A 23,077-nucleotide genomic window follows, 5' to 3' on the forward strand; every position below is an offset into this window, starting at 1 on the left:
AGTCGTCTCCTCGCGACACGTGTTCCTTGAAGCCAAAACGTATTGTATCATTTATTTAGGTATCTGGTGGGCTTTAACCGTTGCGCAATCGAGGCTGGGGATGGGCTTTATCGTTACCCATGTATATGACGTGTTTACATGCCATTTTTCCTTCTCCTTCTCACTTCCGTCTCTTCACTTCTGTTGACTTTTGGGTTTCTAGGGTTCAAACAACAATGGAGGTTTGGAGGTTTGGAAAGGTTGTCTGAGACAGTCTTTGTAAAGAGTCTCTGGGTCGAGCTTCGTTGGTGTCGTTTCGTATGAGATTCTTCTCCTCCAACCATTACGAGATGCATTGATCCATCACTCAATCAATGCATATTCCCTCTCTACAAGGCGGTGATCTCCAGCTATAAAAAGGTGAGCTTTCATCCCGTTACCATCATTTTCATATTGATTGTTCATATGCAATTAGTCTCTGCGTTCATGTTGGCCATCCAAGCTCCTTTGCCGCTGAATCATCATCACCATCATACAGGATCTAACCATGTAACGCCTCTCACGCTCGTTGACCTGTCAAGAACCTCTGCTAGAGATATTCAGTTCCTGTCGACAGAGAAATCGTGGAGAAGGTTGGTCAATTTGAGTCAATCCAACTACTAAAAATAGTTATGTTAATTAATATGTTTATGCAACCAAGATCTTTATGCTTTTTGTTAGAACCATAAGAGTATTTATAAATCAGGCTACTATCTTTTGTTTGCAGATGGTATACAGACTTTAAACTGTGATTTCAAGTGAGGAGGTTGGTCTTCTAAATATGCTTTTTGTTAGGTAGAATTCACTTACAGGCTATTATCTTTTGTTTGCAGATGGTATACAGACTTTAAACTGTGATTTCAAGTGAGGAGGTTGGTCTTCTAAATATGCTTTTTGTTAGGTAGAATTCACTTACAGGCTATTATCTTTTGTTTGCAGATGGTATACAGACTTTAAACTGTGATTTCAAGTGAGGAGGTTGGTCTTCTAAATATGCTTTTTGTTAGGTAGAATTCACTTACAGGCTATTATCTTTTGTTTGCAGATGGTATACAGACTTTAAACTGTGATTTCAAGTGAGGAGGTTGGTCTTCTAAATATGCTTTTTGTTAGGTAGAATTCACTTACAGGCTATCATATATGGAGATGATGTTTGTTTTTGTGTTTGGGTTTATATGATTTTATATGTGTGTTTTCAGGCACTTTGAGTGTTTGAGAGTAGATGGACTGAGATAACAAAGGTGGGTTCATGCAGGTAGAATAACAGCTTTAATGGTGCTTGAAGTCATGATTGTAAGATAAGAGTGATTCACTAATGTTCTGTATTTGTGTATTTGTAGTAAGGATAATAATGTGAAGAACATGTTTAAGCCACGTTGTTGTAAGAAGAGAGCCAAGTATGAAACGATGGACAGCAAGAACAGCTCAAACAAGAAAATAATATTGTTCTTAGACGATTGTACTACTCCAGTAAAGACGAATATGAAAATTATATTGCCAAGAGAACAAGGAACTTGCTCCATATAAGGTATGCTTCTTTTCCCTTTGTTTGTTCCAAAGTTGTGATCAATTATTTATCTGGCTTGAAATCCATAGATTAAAACTTCTCTTCCAAAAAGGCTACCATAGATTACAGCGTTAGACTCCACAGTGAGTTATTTCGAAACACACAAGTTGAAAAATTTCCTCACATTCTTCGAAAAGGCTTTTATACTAAGAATCTGACGAAACAAAGTTAGAGACATCTGCTCTGCAAGTCATTTGCTAATTTGGTATTGATGTTTGCAGGGATTGGGCTGAGGATGAAGCGAGAAGAAAAACAGAGCACGATGTGTTAAAAAAAAAAGAACAAGCAAGCAAGAAGTGTTGGAAGAAGGCAAGAAGCTAGAGGACGCTGGGAAAAGTATGGCCTAGAAATAATTGTTGAAGGTGAACTACATGAACATACAACAACTGCGTCTACGTAGCTGAAAGTGGGAATGCAAAATCATGTCGAAGGCAGCATGAAAAGAGCTTAAAAAATATGGTTGCTAAGCTCAAGAAGATGGCGAAAAGATGTAGGAAATAAATCCACACATAAGTTATCTACTCTATTAAAAAAACAGATACGTCTGTTCATATCATCATTGAAAGAATAGGTTTATGGATTAAGCAATAAATATTAAGACATGAAAAATGAAAACCAAGTCAGAAGCATGAGTTGAAGAAACAAACGAGCATGGGATTAATGAAATCATACATATCTCTATGATGAATGCTAAGGAGATGTTAAAAGATTTTAAAGCCATAGTAATGAAACCCAAGTCATAGTAGGTTTGCGTATTTGGCTGAGATTAATATTCGTCAGGCAAAGAAACAAAAAAATTTTCTTTGAATACCTTAATGAGTTTTTTGTGTATATTATTTCTTATATATCATTATTGTTAACGTTTTGGACAACAAAGTACCACTAAGAAACTCCTGATTAGTATTTGAATACTTTCATAACACTCGCCACTACCATACATGCCTTCGTAGAATTCATCTCAAAGTTTATGAATAATTTAAGAAGCTTATTTTGTGACAAAAATAGAAAGTGATTAGAAAAAAAAATACACCATCACCTTCGGAAAGCTATATAAGCTTAAAATTATAACTACCAAAGTTTTATACTCTTTAATCAGCCTTTTGTATATGTGATTAACTGATCATATATATCATTGGTTATGTAAACTGTCAAGAATCTCCGAGAGAGATTTTCAGTATCCGTGGATGGAGAAATCGTGGGAAATTTTGGTCAACTTTGAGTCAATCTAACTGATACAAATATTTATATTCTTCAAAAAGTTCTTTATGAACTTAACTAAAAAAATATATTGGTTTAAATTCCATTAACGTAAAGATATATTATCTTTTGTAGCATTGAAATCTACATATTATGATTTTAAAGTAACTATTGGTTTGAATATATTTTTACAGCTTTATATTATAGTAATAGACTATAAGGGATTATTAAATTCATAGTAATATAATTTTTAAAAATCATGCTTTAATGAATGAGTGTTACTTAATCTGAAAATGCAGTATGACCTTGGCTTCATATGGTTTATGGTTTATTTGATAAAAGTTTGGATGAAATGGATTAATTGATAATTTTTTAATAAAATGTGTATATACTTAAATAATAAATTCTAGATTGTTATGTTATATAACTAACTTTAGAAAACAAATTGTAAATTGATTCATTTTCACATTATCTAAATCAATAGGTTTAAAAATGTATAAAAAAGTACCAACACATTCAAAAACAAATATATAAGAATAAAAAATAATTCATAATTTATGTATTGAATTTCAATTGTAGTAACAAGTATTTTTATTTACTTACTTTTATAATAAAAATATAACAAACTCTAAAAATGTAAAATAATTACATTAATGAAAAAAATAAAAGCTTTTTATTAATTTATCAAACCTATGATTTATAATAAGAACAACATAAACAATAGTAAAAATTAAAATTATTTTAGCTTACAGTAAACTGCATATTTTTACACCTATACAAAAATACAATATATCTTTTAATTTACCTTCACTTGCTTAACAAAGATTAATATAGACAAAGATAAGTAAATAACATCAATTACAATAATTGATGTTAAAAAAAATATTTTGTATCATTTATTAATAAGTGTTTCAAATTGATATCTTTTGTTTTTCTACTATTTCTGTGATGTAATATGATATTTTTTGTAGTGTATCATACACATTTCTTGCAAATGCAAACTTAAAACACAAACCACAAAATCATACAAAAAATAATAACCTATATCACAAATAAAGTATATCCCGTCCGTAGGGTGGGCTGACCTAGTAGTATATATACTAAGGTTTAGACCAAAAGGAAAATGACATACTAAGGTTTCTATTAACGATTTTGAGTTTTAAATTTCCTGTAATTTTTAAGGCAAACAAACAATTTAATAAAATTTATTAATGAAATTTGACATTCCTTACTAGTAAAAATTCCGAACAACAAATTTCCTGTAATTTATTTTCTGACATTCCCTACTAGTAAAAATTAATTAGTGAAGAGATATAATACATAATTTGCAAGATTTTCCAATTGTGAGCCAAAGAAATGTACATTGTCGCTTTCTAAAAAAATGCATATCATCCTTATTCCAAATATTAAAAGGAATTTTGTTTTTGTTAACAGAGAAAAGGAAAACTCAAAACAAACTGTATAACGACTCCTACCCAATGTTGATAAAAACGACTGTGGCCCAAGAAGGGCTCCTAATAAGCCCATTCTTGCCGCAGTGAGTAATCTCTACCGGAAGCGTGAATCTAGTAACATCCATCGACTCAGCTACAAGATCCAAACCGTTGATTCCCCTAAGTTTTAACTGAAGCCGTTGATCGCTTCCGTATCAGCTATATAAGGAAACACAAAACACCACTGCAGACCCCGTTATCTCTATCTTCTCCGCGCGACCAGAACGAAGTTCCGCCGAACAAATCTCGTAACCCTATTTTTGTCCTTATCCCATTCTTCTTCAATCGCCACTCTCCGCAAAGAAAGTTGGGCGCTTTGCTCTCTGGAGCCAAGAGATTCGAAGTGACGATGGAAAGTGAGTTGATTGCATTGTTCGAGGCGGCGAAGAAGGCGGCAGATGCGGTGGCTGTCGACGGTGTTACCTCCTCAAGCCCGGAGGTTTCTCAATCTCTCGATGCATTAGAGAAACTCAAGACGTTTCCTGTCACGTACAACACGCTCGTCGCGACTCAGGTTCGTCTCAGATTCGTCTCTTTAACCCTAATTAGGTTTGATTGATTTTGAACGAATTTAGAAAAACAGATTTTAGGGTTTTTTCTGGGTATTGCTTGCTTAATCGTGTAGCATTGAAAAGATGATAACTTTAATTGTTGTTGATTCTCTATCTCCTTGCATTGGATTAGAGAAAGTTATATCCTTTTTTGTTTGTTTGATTCTAGGTAGGGAAGAAGCTGAGGTCTCTTGCAAAGCATCCTGTTGAGGAAATCAAAAGCGTAGCTACTGATCTGCTTGAGACATGGAAGAGAGTTGTCATTGAGGAGACGACATCCAAGGCTAAGAAGACCGAAAGCACAAACGGTTGCAAAGAGGTTAAGTTGGAGAGGAAGGATGTGAACCCCGTGCCTGTGAAAGTCCAGAAGCTCCAGAGGGGTGATTCAGCTAAGAGTATCAAGGTTGAGAGAAAGGAACCAGACAGCAAAGTGAAGGTAGAGAGAAAGGAACCAGACAGCAAAGTGAAGGTAGAGAGAAAGGAACCAGACAACAAAGTTAAGATGGATCATCGTGGTCAGACTACTGTCAAGGATGAAAAGGTCTCAAGAGAAACGCTAACAAGTGTGAAGCCTTCAGACAAGGCACCTAATGGTGCTCCAAAGCTGACTTCAATGGTCAAATGCAACGATCCCGTGCGTGACAAGATCCGTGAGCTGCTTGTGGACGCCATGTCCAAGGTTCATGGAGAATCTGATGAGTACGACAGAGCGAGAGTAGTTGGATGTGATCCAATCCGCGTTGCTGTCTCTGTGGAGTCTCATATGTTTGAGAAACTGGGCCGGTCAACGGGAGCGCAGAAGGTCAAGTACAGATCTATAATGTTCAACCTGAGGGACAGTAACAACCCAGACCTGAGAAGGAGAGTTCTCACTGGGGAGGTGTCACCAGAGAAACTCATCACACTGTCGGGTGAAGAGATGGCGAGCGACAAGAGGAAACAAGAGACCAACCAGATCAAAGAGAAGTTTCTGTTCGATTGTGAACGTGGTCAGGCACCAAAAGCAAGTACTGACCAGTTCAAGTGCGGGCGGTGTGGTCAGCGCAAATGTACTTACTATCAGATGCAGACAAGGAGTGCTGATGAGCCCATGACGACTTATGTTACATGTGTTAACTGTGACAACCACTGGAAGTTCTGTTGAGGTAAGAAGATATATGTGCGTGTCAAGACATAAGAGGCTCTGATAGATTTATCAAGAGCTTTCATGTCTATTTGACGACATTCTGAGAATGTTCTGGGTCTCATGTTTGTTTAAGGATATCAGTTCAGTGTCTTAGAGATTAGTAAGTAGGAGAGTTTACTAATTTAGCTGTTTGTTAGCTCTTATCTATTTTGCTTCATTTATTCCAAATTGTCAAACTCGTCAACTTTGCAAATTTTATCTCAGTTTTGAAATTTATTATAGGTTAGACTTGTGTGTGTTTTCTATCATGTTGAACGGTTGTGCTTTCACAGCTTTTAATGTATGCGTTATTGGATCGAAAAGTTGCATCAACTATGATCCAATTCAACTCCACACGCAAGGGACTGATGAAAACAGAGGATATTGTGGCATAGACAAGCTAAAGATCTCATAGCATTAGACCATTGTTGCCATTACTATGAACTCATATTATATTTGAACAAGACGTTTTTTCTTTACATTCTCTCTATCAGACACAGCTGAAGATGTAGTAAGTCAAGAACCAAGATGAATGGCAAACAATGAATGCAACACTTCTAGCGAAACATGTACCATTCATCATCATCATCATCTAAATCTTTCTTTCGACTTGGTCTACTGCTTCTCCTTCGCCGTCTTCTATCAGATGAACTTTCAGTCTCCTCAAGATCAGAGTATTCACTACCGAACTGAGCATCCCAGAGTCCCTGTTGACAAAAGTCTTTCTTCAATCATGCCATACATGGAAAAACCCACGCCACGGAATTACAAAAAAAAAAAAATACCTTTGTCAACCTCTGTTTTCTAAAAGCTGCAGATTCGTCAACGACAACTATGTCTTCTAAGACCTCGATTATATCCTCCACATCTAATCTGTATGTGGTAACCTGCAGCATCACATACCGGGTAGTTAGTCAGAAAGATTGTGCTATTCCTAGATTAGATGCTTGTGCTTGTATCTCATATCAACCTAATCTATTTACTTGGATGTCCTGAAGAGAAAAGGGAATGAGTTACCCACCAAGCTTGATGGTATGATGGTTACTCCAAACGAATCAAGCTCAAGCGATTCAACTACTCCGGAGTTAATGTTGAATGAGTAACCTCGAACCTGAAAAACCAACCGTGTGCTTCCAGCTAATAAACAAGGAAAAAAAGATAGATCACTAAAGAAGATATAAACACCTTTCCAATGTTACGTCCTCCTGTTGTCACTACTCTGTAACCTACCTATATAAAAGGTGAGAATTCAATGTAAAGACTTGCTTTAAAGGTGGATGATTCACAAGACAAAGCGGAGATGACTCTATACCAGTGTTTCAAGGCCAACCATTTTGAAGTCAGTGTCCAGTACAGCATCATCTTTCACGAGAACAACATCACCCACCTACAGAGATGTTAATAATATAAACTGAGGCTGTAACACACACTTTCAGTTCAATGTAGCAGAAAGCAGTAGTACTCGAGTAATGTCTGTGAGCAAGAATCTCTCAGACTCTCCAGATAGCAAGCTTGGTTTAACATCCACTACCAAAACCAACCACTGAAAATTTGACAAACAGAAGAAGCTCTCATTACAAAGTAAGTAAAAGAGGCAGACTGAGATTCAAAAATGTGGATTTTGAGTCAACAGAGACAACTTACAGAAGTAGTGTCAACCCAGAGCTGAGAGATGAATCCTAAACTCAGAGCTGACTGAATACTAATAACTTGCTTAGCTACAAGGTTCGATCTCGTCAACGTCTGTTTGAATCCTTTCGAGCCTATGTTGATCAGATCGTTCTCACCTACTTGCTGAATCAAATCACCACCTCTAGAAGATTCTGCACTATCGTTTTCCAGGAAACCCAAATGAGAAGAATCAACTTCTTCTTCACTGGGTAGTGATGAACTCACGCAAGTTATGAACTTTCCGCTTGGTTTCTCTTTCGACTTGAATTTCCGGAGAAAGGCAGAGTCTTGGACACTAAAATAACATGCTTGTGACGAGGAAAGAATCGTGATTTCATGGATTGAGAGGTGATTCCTCCTCCTCCTCCATGAGCTAGTGATGATCGAGTGCTGAATCCGTCTAAAACTGTACGAGGTGGATCTCAACAGTCGAGCATCGAGGGCGGGAAGAGAAAGGAGAAAGGAAGATGAGCAGTTGCACATAGCCGGAGAAGAACGCTTAGAACTACAACTCAAAACTATCTTAGGGAAAAGGAAGGAAGATTGGTTCGATTGCTAATTAACCCCCCTTGGGTTCTTTAACCAAAAACCGAACCAACTTAAACCAAACCGATATCACAAATATCAAAATGGTTCAAATTTTTGTATATTTGGAAAACCGAAATCAAACTAAACTTTTTTTTTTTTTTTTTGTTAAAAAATCAAACTAAACTTGAACCATTTCATTGTTTGGTTGTCAAAAAATCTCTTCCTAAGTTTTATTGTAGGCTAGATGTTTATACAAAGATCATTAATATGTAGATACATATTTTATTTCTCTATAAAACATTTGTCTCATCTTGTAACCTTATGTTTTTAATTAAATTTCAATAGAAAACTAAATTGGAGCTGAACTTACATTAAAAAAATCTAAAATATAGTTTATATATTAAATATTTAATCTGAAAATAATTAATACTCTAAGAGTATTATTATTATATTAAAATATTTAATATTTTGTATTATTATTATATTAAAATATCAAAATATTTAATATTTTACTTAATATTTAATCTAAACAACATTTTAATAGAAAAAGTTGAAATTACTTAACACATTTATCTAAACTAAAATAATCTAAATGTCAGAATTAAACAAAATTTTGATTGAATTAAAAAAAATATTTAGGCATCAATTTTTAATCTTGTTATTTAAACTGAACCAAAAATAAAAATAAACAGGTTCATAATGTAAGAAATTAATGGACGGATTAAATCAGGTTATCAGGTGGAGCGGGTATACCCAGATCAACAATCTCAGGCAGAAACCTACGGACCCACGGTAGACTCACTCAAGTCCTTCTGCTGGAAAACTCGATGCCCACCGAAAATACGACATTTTCTTTGGCAAATATTATCTGGATGTCTATCGGTTAGGAAAAATTTGCAGGCAAGAGGGATGCAAGGAGATATCTGTTGCGCTCGATGTGGTGCTCCAGAAGAATCTATAAACCATGTCTTTTTTGAATGTCCACCGGCAATTCAGACATGGGCGCTCTCTAAGATTCCATCTAATCCTGCAATCTTTCCAACAGAATCACTCTACGCAAACATGAATCATCTATTTTGGCGAGTTATCCCAAAGATGGATGATCATCACTTTGCGTGGATACTTTGGTACATATGGAAAGCAAGGAATAGTAAGGTATTTAGTAATTTGGATATTAATCCTCGAGATACTCTCGGGAAGGCCGAGACAGAATCTTTTATGTGGGCTGATGCACAGGTGACTCCTGAGTCACATGACGCACACCAGAGAGATATGGCTCCCATACCGGTGAGACCGGGCAGATGGTGCTTCTCTGATGGCTCATGGAACGCAAATGATAACTTCTCGGGACAAGGATGGTATAGCAACTTACCAGGATTTGATGGTTTGATGGGTATAAGAAACACTAGAGCTAGTCTTTCATCTCTCCATGTAGAGTTTGAATCACTAATCTGGACAATGGAATGTATGCGGAATTTGCGGCAGGTTCGGGTCACATTTGTAACAGATTGTTCTCAATTGGTGAAGATGATTTCAGAACCAGAAGAATGGCCAGCGTTTGCAAACTACTTGACAGATATAAAGACCCTTAGTACTGGATTTCAGAGCTCGGAGATCATCTATGTACCAAGAACGCAGAACACATAGGTGGACAAACTAGCACGGAGAGCAAGAATTCAACCGTCGTTCGTCGTTCACATGGATGCAGAGCTACCTTCTTGGTTAACGATCTATATGAATCTATTTTCTTTTGTTATGTAAAAAAAAAATGTAAGAAATTAATACTCTTTTATTAATTTAGAAATGGTTCGCTCCGAGTAAAAAAGAACAAAGAAGCTCTTTTTTTCTCATTTCCGTTTTGTCTTTTTCCTCATCCGAAAATCACAAAAAGCTTTGCAAAGTTTTCGTGTCGAATTAGCACTCCCTTCCCTCGTTTCACCCATCCCCTGTATCGCAAAGCAAAGCGTTTTCCTCTCGTTTTCTCGCCTTCAATTTGAGTAAAGCTTGAATCTCTCCCTCTCTCTCTCTCTCTCTCTCTCTCTATGTGCATTCAGATCTGACTTCGATGAAAGAAACTTTTAGAGATTCTTGATATGATTTTTTTGATTCAACCCTCTTTTTTTTGTAACTGATTACGTTTTTCTTGGGATCAGGTATGGATGATGAGAAGAAGAAGAAGAGAAACAAGAAGAAGAAGAACAAGCAGAACAATAGCAAACGTGCAGACGGTGACGCTATACCTACCGAGGATGGGAATCATACCGGAGACGCTGACATTGCTCAAATCAACCAAGTCCCTGATTCCATTCAGTTGGAACCATCATCTCAACAGATGATCATCAATGTAAGTTGTCAATGTCTAGATCCAAGGAACATTGACTGATTAATCTCTTAGTGTATATGTCTGTCTATACTGTTGGATATTGTTGGCCTTTGTTTGTGACCCATTACATGATTTATTGATTGCAATGTTATCAATGTGTCTACTTGTAAATCCATTTCTGCCGGTTTGTATAGAGATGGTAGACAAAAAAAAAAACTATGGGAATAGTCCTTGAGCATCCCCTCATGGTCTGATACTTTAAAATCTTATATTATTGAAAGCAGGCAGATGAACCTGGTGTTGTTGACTACACGTCTCCAAATAGCGAGGTGAGATTATGTCCTCTTGTATGAACAAAGTTTCGTTATTTGATATAGTTTTTGTTAGCAGTAGTATTCTGCATTGTTTTTTTTTTGTTACGGTGAAGAGTCTCTTCGTGTCTATCTTTTGGCTTGAATCCCTGAACTAGTTTTGTAATGCTCCTGTAGGCGGTTCTGGAAGAAACAATCAAACAGTTACGTGATGAGATTGGGTCCCACCTTCAGAAAGTGGTGATTTATTTTTCTCTTGTTAAGCCTTTTCTTGTTGGTTTTATAAAAGAAACATATCCATTACCTAGTTATGGTTCTTTCCTCCAGTGAAATAGTGACAATATATGAATTGCCATGTCTTCATAGGCTGTTTTTGAAGAAACTGTTAGACGCTTGGAAACTGAGAATGAAGCTCACATTCAGAAAGAGGTTACTTAAGATTACATTAACCCTTTGTCACTACTTTACTGTTTCCTTGCTTCATCTGCAAGCGAAAGCAGAAGCTAACATGGTGTTTCACAGGCTTTCCTAGAAGAAAGGCTTGAGCATTTGAGAACACAAGATGAAGCTCACATACAGAAACAGGTTAGCTAAGAATACAGTATACAGCCTTTGTCATTACTTTGCTGTTTTCCTGCTTCATCTTAAAACTGAAAGTTGAAACCAACGTGGTGTTTCACAGGCACTGTTAGAAGAAAGGCTTGAGCATCTGAGAACAGAAAATGAAGCTCACATAGAGAAAGAGGTTAGTTAAAGAATACAGTAAAGCCTTTGTCATTACTCATTACTTTGATGTTTTCCTGCTCCATCTTCAAGCTGAAAGGTGAAACTCAGATGTTGTTCCACAGGCACAGTTAGAAAAAACGGTTGCGCATTTGAGAACACAAAATGAAGCTCACATAGAGAAAGAGGTTAGTTAAAGAATACAGTAAAGCCTTTGTCATTACCTCGCTGTTTTCCAGCTTCATCTTCAAGCTGAAAAGTGAAACTAATGTGGTGATTAACAGGGACTGTTAGAAGAGAGGCTTGAGCATTTGAAAACAGAAAATGAAGCTCGCATTCAAAGTGAGGTTAGTGAAGAAATAGCATTTACCCGTATTCACATCTTTGCTATTTATCTTCGTTATCTGCAAGCTGAAGATCACAACAACATGTTTTTTTTTACAGGCACTGTTAGAAGAAAGGCTCTTGCATTTGAGAACAGAGAATGAAGCTTACATACAAAAAGAGGTTAGTGAATAAATGTCATAAATCCATATCCACAGATTTGCTATTTTGCTGCGTTATCTGCAAGCTTAAGGTCAAAATGACGTGGTGTTTGACAGGCACAGCTAGAAGAAAGACTCTTGCATTTGAGAACTGAGAATGAAACTCTCAAACAGAACGAGGTCAGTGAAGAAAATAGCGTACAGCTGTATGCATATCTTTGTTATTTTCCTGCAAGCCGAAGGTCAAAGTAACACTGTGTTTTAACTGTTTATGCAGGAAAAGTTGGAGGAAAGACTTGTTCAGTATAAAACAAAGAACGACGTGCTTGTTCATGAAATGGTGAGACATCTTCAACCCTGGGAACGTTCCTTTTGTACCTACATTACAATTCAAATGGAGCAACATGTTATGTGTAGTTCTGACGCTTTGTTAAAAAAATTTGCAGTCTAGTACAGAAGTCAAAATGAGACAATTGCTTGACGAAAAATCTACCTTCTCTCAGAAAGAGGTACGTCACAGTTGCATATTCTTCAGTTATAATACATTCTCTTTTCGTATAAGCGTAATCAAAATTTCATGATGTCAATCAGGCAAGTCTAGAGAAAAAAATTCAACAACTTCAACATGATGAAGAATCTTCAGTTGCAGCTGCGGAGGTAACTCTATCTTACACTAGAAAGCGCATTTTTAAGCAAAGTGTCTTATGAGTTAGAACCATGGTATACTCATCATATACATTCAATCCTGCAGAAATCATCCATAGAAATGATTTCGAGCCTGAACAATGAAATTGGAACACTTCGAGCACAGGTATGTGTTTCATCTTTTATTTGGAACTTTTTAAAGTGATTTTCTCATTTCCATGAGTGGCTCATTGAATTGCTTCTGAACGCGTTATCCTAAGTGAAAGTTTAGTTCTAAATCATGTAGAACCGGAAGCTCTGCTAATCATAATACTGCATAGATTTAGTCTGATATGAAGATTAAAACCAAGTTTGGCAGGTAATGAAGTTGGAAGAATCTAGGAGTAATCTTCAGGAGCAGAACAATAGTCTTGTGGAAACTGTGTCCAGTCTTCAAGTCCAGCGTGAAAACCATGACAATAACGTGAAGGTTAGGCTTTGATGTGAGACTATAATGCCTTTTCCAATGAAGTTCTCAGAAAACAAATGTATGAAAAGGTTTGTGATGGTTGATACAGGGTGCTTCTGAGGAAGAACTAAACTCACAGATTGAAGCAGCTTGTACTCTAGTTGAAAAGCTTATCACTGAAAATGCTGAACTTGTTGAGAAGGTAAGGTGTGCTGATACTGAGTTACCTACTTGCCTTGTTAGTTGATTGAAAATCTCAGTGGTTCTTGTTTATTACTACATTGTCAGGTGAACGAGTTGTGCATTCAGCTAAACCAATCGCAGCGTGCTTTTGCTTCACCCCCTGAGAGCCTATCAATTGAAGTACAGAAGTCTGATGCCTTAGAGGAAATACCCATTCACGACGAGATGATTAGAATTGATGACTCTGGAGACATGGAAACTGCACTGGTAGAGAGAAACTTGACAGAAGAAACAGTGCCGGTTTCTGTGAACCCGAATGGGGAAATAGATGTGGAATCACAGGTTGCAGTAGCTGGAGAAGCAGAAGAAGTAAGTGGTGGTGTGCCTCTGGTGGACGCTCCACTGATCGGTGCGCCGTTCAGGCTCGTCTCGTTTGTAGCAAGATACGTGAGTGGTGCAGATTTGGCGGAAAAGAAACAGTTTTTGTAAAACACAAAACAACACATTTTGGAGGCAGAAAAGATGCATCAAGTTCTGTATCTCTCCTCTCTTTCTCTTTTACTTCACACATACACTCAGTGAGGATCGTTGATTAGCTTATTGCACAACACTTAACAGGACACAAAGGTTTATTATATTTTTTTTTGGTAGGATAATGATGGTGATGATGAACTGAATACATCAAGTTGCTGGATGTCGTTTTGTTTTTCTTTCTCAGAATTCAAAGGAAACCATGAGAAAAGAGTTTCAAACAAAAGTTCTTCAGCCATCTGAGCTAAGATGTATCATGGAAACAGCAAACTCAATGATCGTTAACCATGTGTGCATTAGACACATTATATTACACCAGAAAATCATTAAAAAAAAAACACAGATTTATAACCGTGTTCTGAGATTACAATCTACTCAGAAATAATGTCAAATCCAGAATTATAAGAAAGATATGGTAGTTTTGGATCTAGAACACTCAAGCACAAGTTGCAATACTGCAGCAGCTGCAATGGCCTCCTCTGTTACAGACGGGTTAACGGTACGTACCAGTCATATATTGCAGCTATATATGAGACTGGTCTGGCTTCAACCTCTTTGCTCTCTACCTTGGTTGACATCTTATGTCTAGCCTACCCTTTTCGCTCCTTGTGAGCTTGTTCCTCCTCCACCCTGGATTTTCCTTTGTTTTTGAGAGCTTGTCGACAACTGGCCTCCGGTCGGGTCTTCAAAAAGGCTTGTCAGAAACAAGGTTGACCTTTCACCAGGAACCAGCCAATCCGGTTCAGTTTTGGATAAGAGAAGACCATGTGTATTATACAAGCTTTCGAAAGCTACAATCGTGCCTCTAACGATGTTTTTGGAGAGGACAATAATATTTGAGTAAGGATATGACAGTGCCCAAAATGATATGTCCACTAGCATCGAAGATATTCTCGCATAGTCATCACCTGGAAAGAATGTGACTGATGAGATATTAGATTGTTTTAAACAAAAAGAATGTTTAAAGCAATTAATTCATTAACCTTCGGGTAAGAAATCGAATTCGACACAGGTCTCGAGACCATTAGGTAGCAGTTCACCAGTATCAACGTAAAGATAGATCGACAGCTCCCCTTTATAACCCTGGTTGACAAGAGCGTTTTTCATAACGCCACAAAACAATACAGGGTCGACACCATTAGGAATAGGGTAACCAGCCATGTCCCAAAAGACTGATGTCTTAGCGTCTGCATGCAAACGAAAAAAAAAACGATATTAAACAATTAAGAGGACGAGGAAGAAATTAAAATAAATAAATCAAAATTTTACTATGACAGCAGATCGACGATTAGATCATACACTAGTTTTGTTACAAAAAAAAAAAAAAAAAAGATCAGACACTAGTTTAATTACGATGACGTCAGATCTCTCTATGAGATGAAATCTAATTCAGATCACCGACGGATGATTTCAAGCAAAGAGGTAGAGATATTCTTACGTACTTTCGTATATTAGGACCGGCGTAGGCACGGGTTTGTAGGTAAACTGCGGATCAGACATCATCTCGGTAAACAGCGGATCAGTCATGCCTTCGTCCATAACCATGTCGAAAGGCTGCGGAAAAGACATGCTTTCGTCGATCTTAGCTAGGGTTTGCTCTGTTCTGTGGTTACTTGTAACTCTCCTTGTCTTCGTCTATTTATCCAATCTACCCCCTCCATATATATGTCAGTGGGCCGACCAGTTCAAATTGTAACCTAGCCAAATAATTTCATAATTTGCACTGGTTTATATTTTATTTTAAGTAATTTTAATTATATTGGCTTAAGAAGTATACCCTATATATTATTTGTAATAAGTCAATAACTAAATGAAATGGAGAAAAAAAATTATCATTTAGTTTAAAAAATTTTGGGTTAATAATATCAACATCAATTTGGACTTCAAATACACACAAAAACTTTCGTCCAAATCTTTAAATATTCATTTTGTGTCTCTTTTACGAACGTTCATATTTTCCAAAAAATAAATAAATAGAAAAGTCAAGTTGCAAAGAAAAAAATACATAAACGCTTTAATATGTACGAAATTCAACGGTTTGTCTAGTAATCTCAGTTTCTACACGCTCAAGGCATGAATAGTTTATCAGCTACCACCCTTAAACATCACTTTTGTAAAGATAATTTTTGTGGTTGTTAGCAGATATTAGCGTTTTGCAACAATCATTAAAAAAAACACTTTAAATCGATTTAAACCGTTCTAAGTTTCTTATATTCAAATGGATAACCCATATATACCCATAACCATTTATAATTAAATTTTAGTTAGTAATATATAGGTTTTTTCTCTCCAATTTCAAAATTGTTTTCTTCCAAAATTATTAAAATATTTTTTCCACCTAAGTCGTAAAATTATGTTCTTTCGCTAAATACGTAAAATCATGTTTTCCTGCCAAAATCGTAAAACTATATTTCCACCAGAATCGTAAAATTATGTTTTCCTTCATAACTCTAAAATTATGTTTTCCTGCTAAAACTGGAAATTACATTTTCCTGGCATAACCTTAAAATTAAGTTTATCTGCCAAAATAGTGAAATTACTTATCAGTTACCACTAAAACCAAAATTATGTTTTTTTTCCGGGCAAAACCGTAAAATTGTATTTCCAAGCTAAATTGAAAATTTATATTTACCCGTCAAAACCGTGAAATTGTGTTTTCGCACCAAAATCACAATTGCAATTTTCCACAATTGTAAAATTACGTTTTTTCAGTGAAAACAATAAAATTATGTGTTATCCTCCAAAATCATAAGATTTTGTTTTCCTGCGAAAACTGTAAAACTGTGTGTTTCTCTCCAAAACCAAAAAAATTGTGTTTTCTCACCAAAACGTCTGTTTCTCGATAAAACTATAAAAACTATGTTTTCTTGCCAAAATACATAATTGCTATTAGACAATTATAATACAGAAGATTGTCTCTGGAAAAAAAATCTCAAAAGGTATTTGCATATTCAATAGCGATAGAATTGTTTTACAAATCAAGAAATCATTTTCTGGATTTTCATAAAAGATGAAAAAATATAAAACGTAGGAGATAAATATGTGGAAGCACCATATATATAAGAACAATAAAAGTAAAGAATTTTTCAAAAAAAAAAAAAAAATTAATGACAGTTCTTCACAAACAGCAGCTAAGCACCGCTGCGACCCGTCTCCTCTTCCGCTAAGACCACATATGGAACTTTAAGCGCATGTTGGGCCCGTTGGGGGAAAGAAGGTATGAGGATGTTCAATGGCAAAATAGAAATCTCTCTCTTCCAAACTTTCAATAACATTCCAGACCTTGTGACGTTCTAGGATGTTTTGGTTTTTAGTGATTATGAGCACATTTGTTCCTTGAGGATAATGGGCCATTGCCCAGAAAAGAAGCTCCACTAACATCATGTTCATTCGAGCAACTCTATCCCCTGGAAATAGTAAAACCAACATATATACACATTAGTTAGAATAGATAGTGAGAGAAAAAAAAAAGTAAAAAATACCTTCAAATATTTTGGAATAAATTCCGGCTTCCAAATACTTGTCAAGCAATTCTTGGGGGATGGTTTTCTTGTCACCAAAGTAACCCTTGATTTTAATCCGCCCACGATAACCTTCTTTCGTAATAGCTGTTAAGATATTCTCTTTAAGCACATGAGGATTAGGGATTGAGAAATCCTCGGCGTCAAACATAACATACGTGGAACGCACTGCGAGGACAAAGTAATATCATCAAGACATAATAACTATGAACAAAAAAAAAATCAGATCGTGAAAACAATGGAATTTTGTCTATAATGTAACATATGATATGACGAAATTAATATGATACGATGAAATCTAGTATATTGTCTAATTTTAAATCCCATATAAGAACGAAATTTATTACGATGACAAATCGATCGGATGAAATCTACTCATGATGAACAATTTCGAGAAAGTGAATCGATCTTACACATCTCTTTTCTCTGAGGCTTGGGGAAAAGTCTGTCCATCGTTTCGTCGGTGCCTGTGGACATGGTTTCTACTCTGCGAACAAGAAAATAGGAAAACCCTCCTCCTCTGCGTCAATCCTATATATCTTTATATATAAAATAGAGTTTGAATCCCTCCTACAGTGTCCACTTTAGCTGCCAGCGCACAAATTCGAGTCCTATAATTTCGACATGTGTCCTCTTTCTAAACGCTCCGTTTCATTTAAATCAGAGTGTGATCGTATGGGCTTTACATGTTAACGGACCGTAATGTTATTTTATTAGCCCAGTCCGAAAAGTTGAACAGGTATGAATATCCAAACGCAACGTTTTCGCTATTAAAGTTACACCCATCTCACATTCGCCGTTGCAGACGAAAACTCGATCTTGGGTTCCAACTGTGATGTTTCACCTTCTTCTTTATCATTCCGTCAGATACACGATCCTGTTCATCTTCCTGATTGAGAGAAACTGGAAACGTTTTCTGGTTACGCTCAAGCGGAGAGTCGTCTACAATTGAAGCATCAGCTATTGACGGTCTATCATTCATTGCTTTCCCATTTACTGCGATCATCATAATCTTCAGCTATAAATAGATATGTTTTTCCCCATGAAATTCATCCGTTCTTTCTTCTCATTCATAAGCTTTTTTTAAGAAATATACCTTTGAAAATGGCTAACCCCTCTGTCCTCCTTGCCGATTGAACGCCGGCGGTTGTCCCTCCACCGTCGATGTCCGCTTCCTTAGTTTTTGGGAAATCAGGAGTGTGAATTGCGGCGGCGAGCTAATGGGGTTCACATGCTCCTCCTCGAAGCTCAGGTAAATCCACCGTCAAAATCATTATGTATTTGGGAGATGATAATTGTTTTGTTTGTTGAATATGTTTCGCGTTCTTCATGTATTGATTATTATACTTTTAAACCTAACTTTCCTTTTAATGGAGATCCATTTGTTCATGTCTTCATTATCAAAAAAAAAATTTCCATAAGATTCTGTTATCTTAAAATAATTGGACAATGATTATTGTTTTGTCTGTTGATTCTGTTTGGCTTTATTCGTAAATTCATTATCAAGCTTTTAATCCAAACATTCAGTTTGAGTGGGATCCATTTGTTTATTTCTTGATTATCAGAAAATCTTCCCCGAAGTTTCTTTTATATAGTTGATGATGAAATTGGCGATCTTTATATGTATTAAAACATTATTTTGAGAAGTTAGAGGAAGAGTCCCCAAAGGATAACTCCGTCGTAGTGGTATGTTACTTCTGCCACACCTCTTATACTATAACATTTCAAGAAAGGTTTTCTATTCTTTAATGCTGAAATTGATTTATCTTGATGGCAGTATGTGTTACCCTACGAGCTACGCCGTAACCAACGAAGTTGAAAACACCGACTCTGACCAGACATTAGCGGGACGACCATTCGCATTGACAAGAAGGTTTTCACCGTCAAATAAACACCAGTCATTGACTTACCAAGAGATATTGAAGCTGAGATGAGAAGATGAAGGCTTGAACTTAGGCAAACCATGGACATGTACAGCTCAGCGTCGAAAGAAGCACTTAATACAAAAGGACGGTTAGAAATATAGGTGTCAAGCAGGGATAGTTGATGATGAGCAAGCTGCTCCGTCTAAAACTTTATGACTCCCATGTTTCTCTTGAAAAATTAGCATAAGCTGTGGAGAATGTAAGAAGCTCGAAGATTTGAGGAAGCTAGGAGTGCTGAAGCGACAGTCCTGGCTATTCCAAAGATGGAGAAGGCCAAGTCTAGAGCTACAATGGAAGCAAGTGAGAAAGCGCAGATGATGGTGGAACTAGAAGGAAGCAAGCTGAAATGACCAAAAAGAAGGGAATCGCACGAGAAATACGGTGGTTTAATTCTTTCGTACATAACGATGTCTGGTACAAAAGATAAACTTGATCACAACCCTATTGCCATTAGTCTTTCGCTTTCGTACGTATCCTGCATATGGGTATTTGGTGTATGAGTTCATGGAAAATGGAAAATGGGAGCTTAGAGGAAAGGCTTTCAAAATAAATTACTTTAGATACAATTACAAATCATTAAAATAATATTAGATAAAACTCACACAACGTAAAACATTTTCCATAACACATCTTCTCGACAAATGACACCTGCTAACCTAATAAAAATAATCATAGCGTTGACACATTTGAAAAGAAATTCGTGCAAGCACACCTCTTATGTATATAAATAATTAGATCTAATAACAAATATCAAAACTAATGTTATACTATTAAGAAAGCTGAATCCTTTATTTTCCTGATGAAATTTCATCAAAAGAAGTTGTCTAAAAATTTAACACTATAATTTGTAAAAGTTTATTAAGTATTCCACGTTTGCATCATCTTATTGTTTAAAACCAAATTTATTGATAAAATATTTAATAATCCAAAAAAAAAAAAATTGATCAATTTTTTAAAAAACTAACAGAACATTGACATCAATCTAAAATAATATTTTGGCACATAATTAATCCGAGATTTTTGTACTAAATTTTTATTTTGCTTATTATCAAAACTATTACTACAGTAGAATAAACAAATAAATTATGTAAAACTATTATGTATTCATAAACATGTCTTCACTATTAAGATAAACATAATCTATTATAAGAATAGCAAAATAAACACAATGAAAATTAATATTACCTTAAATTAAAGTAAGCTAAACATTTGGAAATATTCGTTAACATTAATTATCTATTTATGTATTTTTCGGTTACTATCCCGACTAGGCCTAGGACTTATTATACGAGATCCGGATTCGATCCGAGATCCACTCTGGATCCGCTCCGAAAATAGGATATCTGGGGTGCCCGGATCCTAATCCGGATAGTAAAATCTTGGATCTGTGCAAACCGAATCCGAATATCTTAATTTTTAGGTCCGGATATCTGGATCCAGATCCGTATTTTTAAAATACATTAAATTTTTAAATTTTATTAATATTTATATTTGATATATTAATATTTATACATGAATTAATCTTATAATATTATATTTTAGTTTTTACAATATTATAAACATATATAAATATATTTATAAATATTTAATTTATGTATTATATTAAAAAAATTAGTATTTTTTGTTAAAAAAATTATTTTTAATTATTTTGACGGATCCGGATCCGGATATCCGCGGATAATAAAATATCGAGACGGATATCCGAAACCCGGATATCCGGAAATCACGAATCCAGATCTGGATATAAATTCACGGATCCGACGGATCCGGATCCGGATACCCTAAATTTTCCAGATATCCGGATCCGTCCCAGGCTAATCCGCCAACCCTAGTATATTCATATAAAGGCCCACGTGTTTTCTATTGGGCTAGGCGCAGACGAAACGATGTATGAAATAATCTCTTATAAACGCTACTACTTCAAAAGACAGATGTCTTTATTAGCGTCTGCATGCAAACGAAAAAACAAAACGATTAAACAATTACGTAGGACAAGGAAGACAAAACTATATATATAAATCAAAATTTTAATATGACAGCAGATCGACGATTAGATCATACACTAGTTTAATTACGATGACGTCAGATCTCTGTCAGATGAAATCTAATTCAGATCACGGCCGGATGATTTCAAGCAAGAGGTGGAGATATACAGAGAGATATTCTTACGTACTTTCGTATATTACGACCGGCGTAGGCACGGGTTTGTAGGTAAACTGCAGATCAGACATCATTTCGGTAAACCGCGGATTAGCCATGCCTGTTAATACGTTTGCTTACTTCACAGTCGTAGATAATTTATAAACCTTTATAAATCCTACTCGATTTATTCCCTTATAAAAAGTTATAAGATGATTATGTTTTTTCTTCTCACAACTTAATCGACTGTGGTTTGATAGAAGTTTGCTTGAGTAATCTCCTAAGACATAATTTCGCCCCTACAATAGTGTGTAGTTTCGTAGGCGTCTATCTTGAAGATACAACAATCGATCTCCCTACAACATACCCGTATCGAGACCCTTGCAAACTTTACTTTGAATTTTCTTTTAGAAACTTATTATAGGGAAGACGAAGATTAAATCCAATTGATTCTAAGTCATCTTCTCTTTCAACTCTCTTTTATCTATCCCTTCTCGTATTGCCCTTGATCGCTTTCACTACAAGAATATCCAGTATTAATTGCGGCGGAAAAACGCTATCACGATACCATACCGTTATTAGGTACGCTGTATCATCGGCCGCGATAATAGGTCCTCCACTTAAGATAACGCTTTTCCTTTCCGCTACAGTATGTTTTAATTAGATAGCGGTTGCCCTTTTGTTATATAAATATTTTAATATAGCATTTGATTTCCGATATTCGATGCCTTTTTTTTACAGATTTCATTTTTGTAGCGTTCATGATTTTCTAAATTTTTAAATCATAATATAATTAAATCTAAATATAAAATGGAAATTAATATTAAACATAATTAATATTAAACATTAAAAGTTTACATATCCAGCTGACATACATAAACACCTTGAAGTTCAACACATCCAACGACACAAACATTCCCAGCAACACACCAAAGTTTTCAAACATATCTATCAAACATACAAGCATCAGACAAATATAACTTTGTCACTAGGCCAAGCCACAATGGTACCTAGAGCATCGAATATGAATTCAACTTCTGCATTTGGTCTCCAAACTCTTGCATCTCCAATCTTTGCCACAAGAACGAAGACCTTGCAAGCATTTTCGCCTAACGGGACAAAGTGCACTCTATCCTCTGGATTTGTTGAAACGACACAGCCTTCAGCGACAGTATTTGCTGAGCTAAAGCAATCCAACAAAAGTCACTTCTTCTCTGGACTTGATTTACCGGTGTCCATGCTGTTAGTAGCACTCTATCACCAAAAAATGGCAAGCAAAGCATAAGTCAAAAGTTCATTACAATTCCAACCCATCTATTTGAATGTTCCAAAAGTTTACCTGAGGTGAAGATGATAATGGCGAAACTCTATATGGTGACTGATTAATAATATCTATCTTCTGAGTTGGCCAAGCGATGCTGAGATGAAGTGCATCACCAACGGTAGACATCTCAGGACTAGCTCTCCACAAATAAGCCTCCTTCTTAATCACCTTTTCAATCTTGACAATTACATCATTGGGTCCAAGGGGAATATTGTTTACATCTTCAATGGTCGGCCCTCAAGTATTAGATCATTTGTCTCAACATCTTCATTGCGGTTTATCTTTTCTTGAACTGGTACAGAATTCTGTAGAAACTGTAAGCAGAATGC

The 23,077-nt window shown here is 35.9% G+C and overlaps 5 protein-coding genes and 1 long non-coding RNA gene across 11 annotated transcripts; 3 read left to right on the top strand and 3 right to left on the bottom strand.

Annotated features, from left to right (window-relative positions):
• Positions 1–4,449: 4,449 nt before the first annotated feature.
• On the top strand, positions 4,450–6,242 carry LOC106411111 (transcription elongation factor TFIIS). Of its 2 annotated transcripts, XM_048752569.1 has the most exons (3): positions 4,450–4,789; positions 4,996–5,262; positions 5,296–6,242. In XM_048752569.1, the coding sequence occupies exons 1-3, from the start codon at positions 4,625–4,627 to the stop codon at positions 5,968–5,970; spliced, it is 1,107 nt and encodes a 368-aa protein (XP_048608526.1). In that variant the 5' UTR covers positions 4,450–4,624; the 3' UTR covers positions 5,971–6,242. The 2 variants fall into 2 exon arrangements, with proteins under 2 accessions (XP_048608526.1, XP_013707251.1); XM_013851797.3 differs by having other exon boundaries at positions 4,452–4,789; positions 4,996–6,242.
• Positions 6,243–6,385: 143 nt separating this feature from the next.
• Positions 6,386–8,204, bottom strand: LOC106411113. Its single transcript, XM_013851799.3, has 7 exons — positions 7,636–8,204; positions 7,454–7,534; positions 7,304–7,378; positions 7,177–7,221; positions 7,013–7,102; positions 6,777–6,878; positions 6,386–6,698 (listed from the first exon to the last, which is right to left on the bottom strand). The coding sequence occupies exons 1-7, from the start codon at positions 8,143–8,145 to the stop codon at positions 6,549–6,551; spliced, it is 1,053 nt and encodes a 350-aa protein (XP_013707253.1). The 5' UTR covers positions 8,146–8,204; the 3' UTR covers positions 6,386–6,548.
• Positions 8,205–10,017: 1,813 nt separating this feature from the next.
• On the top strand, positions 10,018–14,002 carry LOC106411002 (myosin-9-like). 5 transcript variants are annotated; one of them, XM_013851667.3, is made up of 18 exons: positions 10,019–10,187; positions 10,344–10,534; positions 10,795–10,842; positions 11,002–11,064; positions 11,191–11,253; positions 11,347–11,409; positions 11,507–11,569; positions 11,673–11,735; positions 11,832–11,894; positions 11,992–12,054; positions 12,150–12,212; positions 12,310–12,372; positions 12,479–12,541; positions 12,624–12,689; positions 12,784–12,843; positions 13,036–13,146; positions 13,235–13,327; positions 13,414–14,002. In XM_013851667.3, exons 2-18 carry the CDS (start codon positions 10,346–10,348, stop codon positions 13,795–13,797), a joined length of 1,581 nt encoding a protein of 526 aa, XP_013707121.1. In that variant the 5' UTR covers positions 10,019–10,187; positions 10,344–10,345; the 3' UTR covers positions 13,798–14,002. The 5 variants fall into 5 exon arrangements, with proteins under 5 accessions (XP_013707123.1, XP_013707121.1, XP_048608523.1 ...); XM_048752566.1 differs by having other exon boundaries at positions 10,021–10,187; positions 10,798–10,842; XM_013851669.3 differs by lacking the exon at positions 11,673–11,735 and having other exon boundaries at positions 10,018–10,187.
• Positions 14,003–14,063: 61 nt separating this feature from the next.
• Positions 14,064–16,298, bottom strand: BNAC03G21430D. Its single transcript, XM_013851670.3, has 3 exons — positions 15,282–16,298; positions 14,823–15,026; positions 14,064–14,747 (listed from the first exon to the last, which is right to left on the bottom strand). Exons 1-3 carry the CDS (start codon positions 15,406–15,408, stop codon positions 14,425–14,427), a joined length of 654 nt encoding a protein of 217 aa, XP_013707124.1. The 5' UTR covers positions 15,409–16,298; the 3' UTR covers positions 14,064–14,424.
• Positions 16,299–16,880: 582 nt separating this feature from the next.
• Positions 16,881–17,894, bottom strand: LOC111204035. Its single transcript, XM_022698238.2, has 3 exons — positions 17,774–17,894; positions 17,322–17,528; positions 16,881–17,246 (listed from the first exon to the last, which is right to left on the bottom strand). The coding sequence occupies exons 1-3, from the start codon at positions 17,835–17,837 to the stop codon at positions 17,023–17,025; spliced, it is 495 nt and encodes a 164-aa protein (XP_022553959.1). The 5' UTR covers positions 17,838–17,894; the 3' UTR covers positions 16,881–17,022.
• Positions 17,895–18,182: 288 nt separating this feature from the next.
• Positions 18,183–19,832, top strand: LOC106409244. Its single transcript, XR_001281994.3, has 3 exons — positions 18,183–18,612; positions 18,926–19,046; positions 19,138–19,832. It is a non-coding gene; the product is annotated as an uncharacterized LOC106409244 (long non-coding RNA).
• The last annotated feature ends 3,245 nt before the right edge of the window (positions 19,833–23,077 follow it).

This window comes from Brassica napus, chromosome C3, assembly GCF_020379485.1.
Source record: "Brassica napus cultivar Da-Ae chromosome C3, Da-Ae, whole genome shotgun sequence".
Taxonomy (NCBI): Eukaryota; Viridiplantae; Streptophyta; class Magnoliopsida; order Brassicales; family Brassicaceae; genus Brassica; species Brassica napus.

What these genes read in the sequence shown, in the direction of transcription:
- LOC106411111 (XM_013851797.3), top strand. Translation starts at nt 4,625, where the DNA reads ATGGAAAGTGAGTTGATTGCATTGTTCGAGGCGGCGAAGAAGGCGGCA. An exon ending in ACACGCTCGTCGCGACTCAG is followed by an intron (nt 4,790 to 4,995) that starts GTTCGTCTCAGA and finishes GTTTGATTCTAG; the next exon opens with GTAGGGAAGAAGCTGAGGTC.
- LOC106411113 (XM_013851799.3), bottom strand. Translation starts at nt 8,145, where the DNA reads ATGTGCAACTGCTCATCTTCCTTTCTCCTTTCTCTTCCCGCCCTCGAT. An exon ending in TCTGGGTTGACACTACTTCT is followed by an intron (nt 7,535 to 7,635) that starts GTAAGTTGTCTC and finishes TCAAATTTTCAG; the next exon opens with TGGTTGGTTTTGGTAGTGGA. An exon ending in GAAAACAGAGGTTGACAAAG is followed by an intron (nt 6,699 to 6,776) that starts GTATTTTTTTTT and finishes TTTTGTCAACAG; the next exon opens with GGACTCTGGGATGCTCAGTT.
- LOC106411002 (XM_013851667.3), top strand. Translation starts at nt 10,346, where the DNA reads ATGGATGATGAGAAGAAGAAGAAGAGAAACAAGAAGAAGAAGAACAAG. An exon ending in AAGCTCACATTCAGAAAGAG is followed by an intron (nt 11,254 to 11,346) that starts GTTACTTAAGAT and finishes GGTGTTTCACAG; the next exon opens with GCTTTCCTAGAAGAAAGGCT. An exon ending in AAACTCTCAAACAGAACGAG is followed by an intron (nt 12,213 to 12,309) that starts GTCAGTGAAGAA and finishes CTGTTTATGCAG; the next exon opens with GAAAAGTTGGAGGAAAGACT.
- BNAC03G21430D (XM_013851670.3), bottom strand. Translation starts at nt 15,408, where the DNA reads ATGTCTTTTCCGCAGCCTTTCGACATGGTTATGGACGAAGGCATGACT. An exon ending in GCCGGTCCTAATATACGAAA is followed by an intron (nt 15,027 to 15,281) that starts GTACGTAAGAAT and finishes GTTTGCATGCAG; the next exon opens with ACGCTAAGACATCAGTCTTT. An exon ending in ATTCGATTTCTTACCCGAAG is followed by an intron (nt 14,748 to 14,822) that starts GTTAATGAATTA and finishes CATTCTTTCCAG; the next exon opens with GTGATGACTATGCGAGAATA.
- LOC111204035 (XM_022698238.2), bottom strand. Translation starts at nt 17,837, where the DNA reads ATGTCCACAGGCACCGACGAAACGATGGACAGACTTTTCCCCAAGCCT. An exon ending in GCCTCAGAGAAAAGAGATGT is followed by an intron (nt 17,529 to 17,773) that starts GTAAGATCGATT and finishes TTGTCCTCGCAG; the next exon opens with TGCGTTCCACGTATGTTATG. An exon ending in TTATTCCAAAATATTTGAAG is followed by an intron (nt 17,247 to 17,321) that starts GTATTTTTTACT and finishes TACTATTTCCAG; the next exon opens with GGGATAGAGTTGCTCGAATG.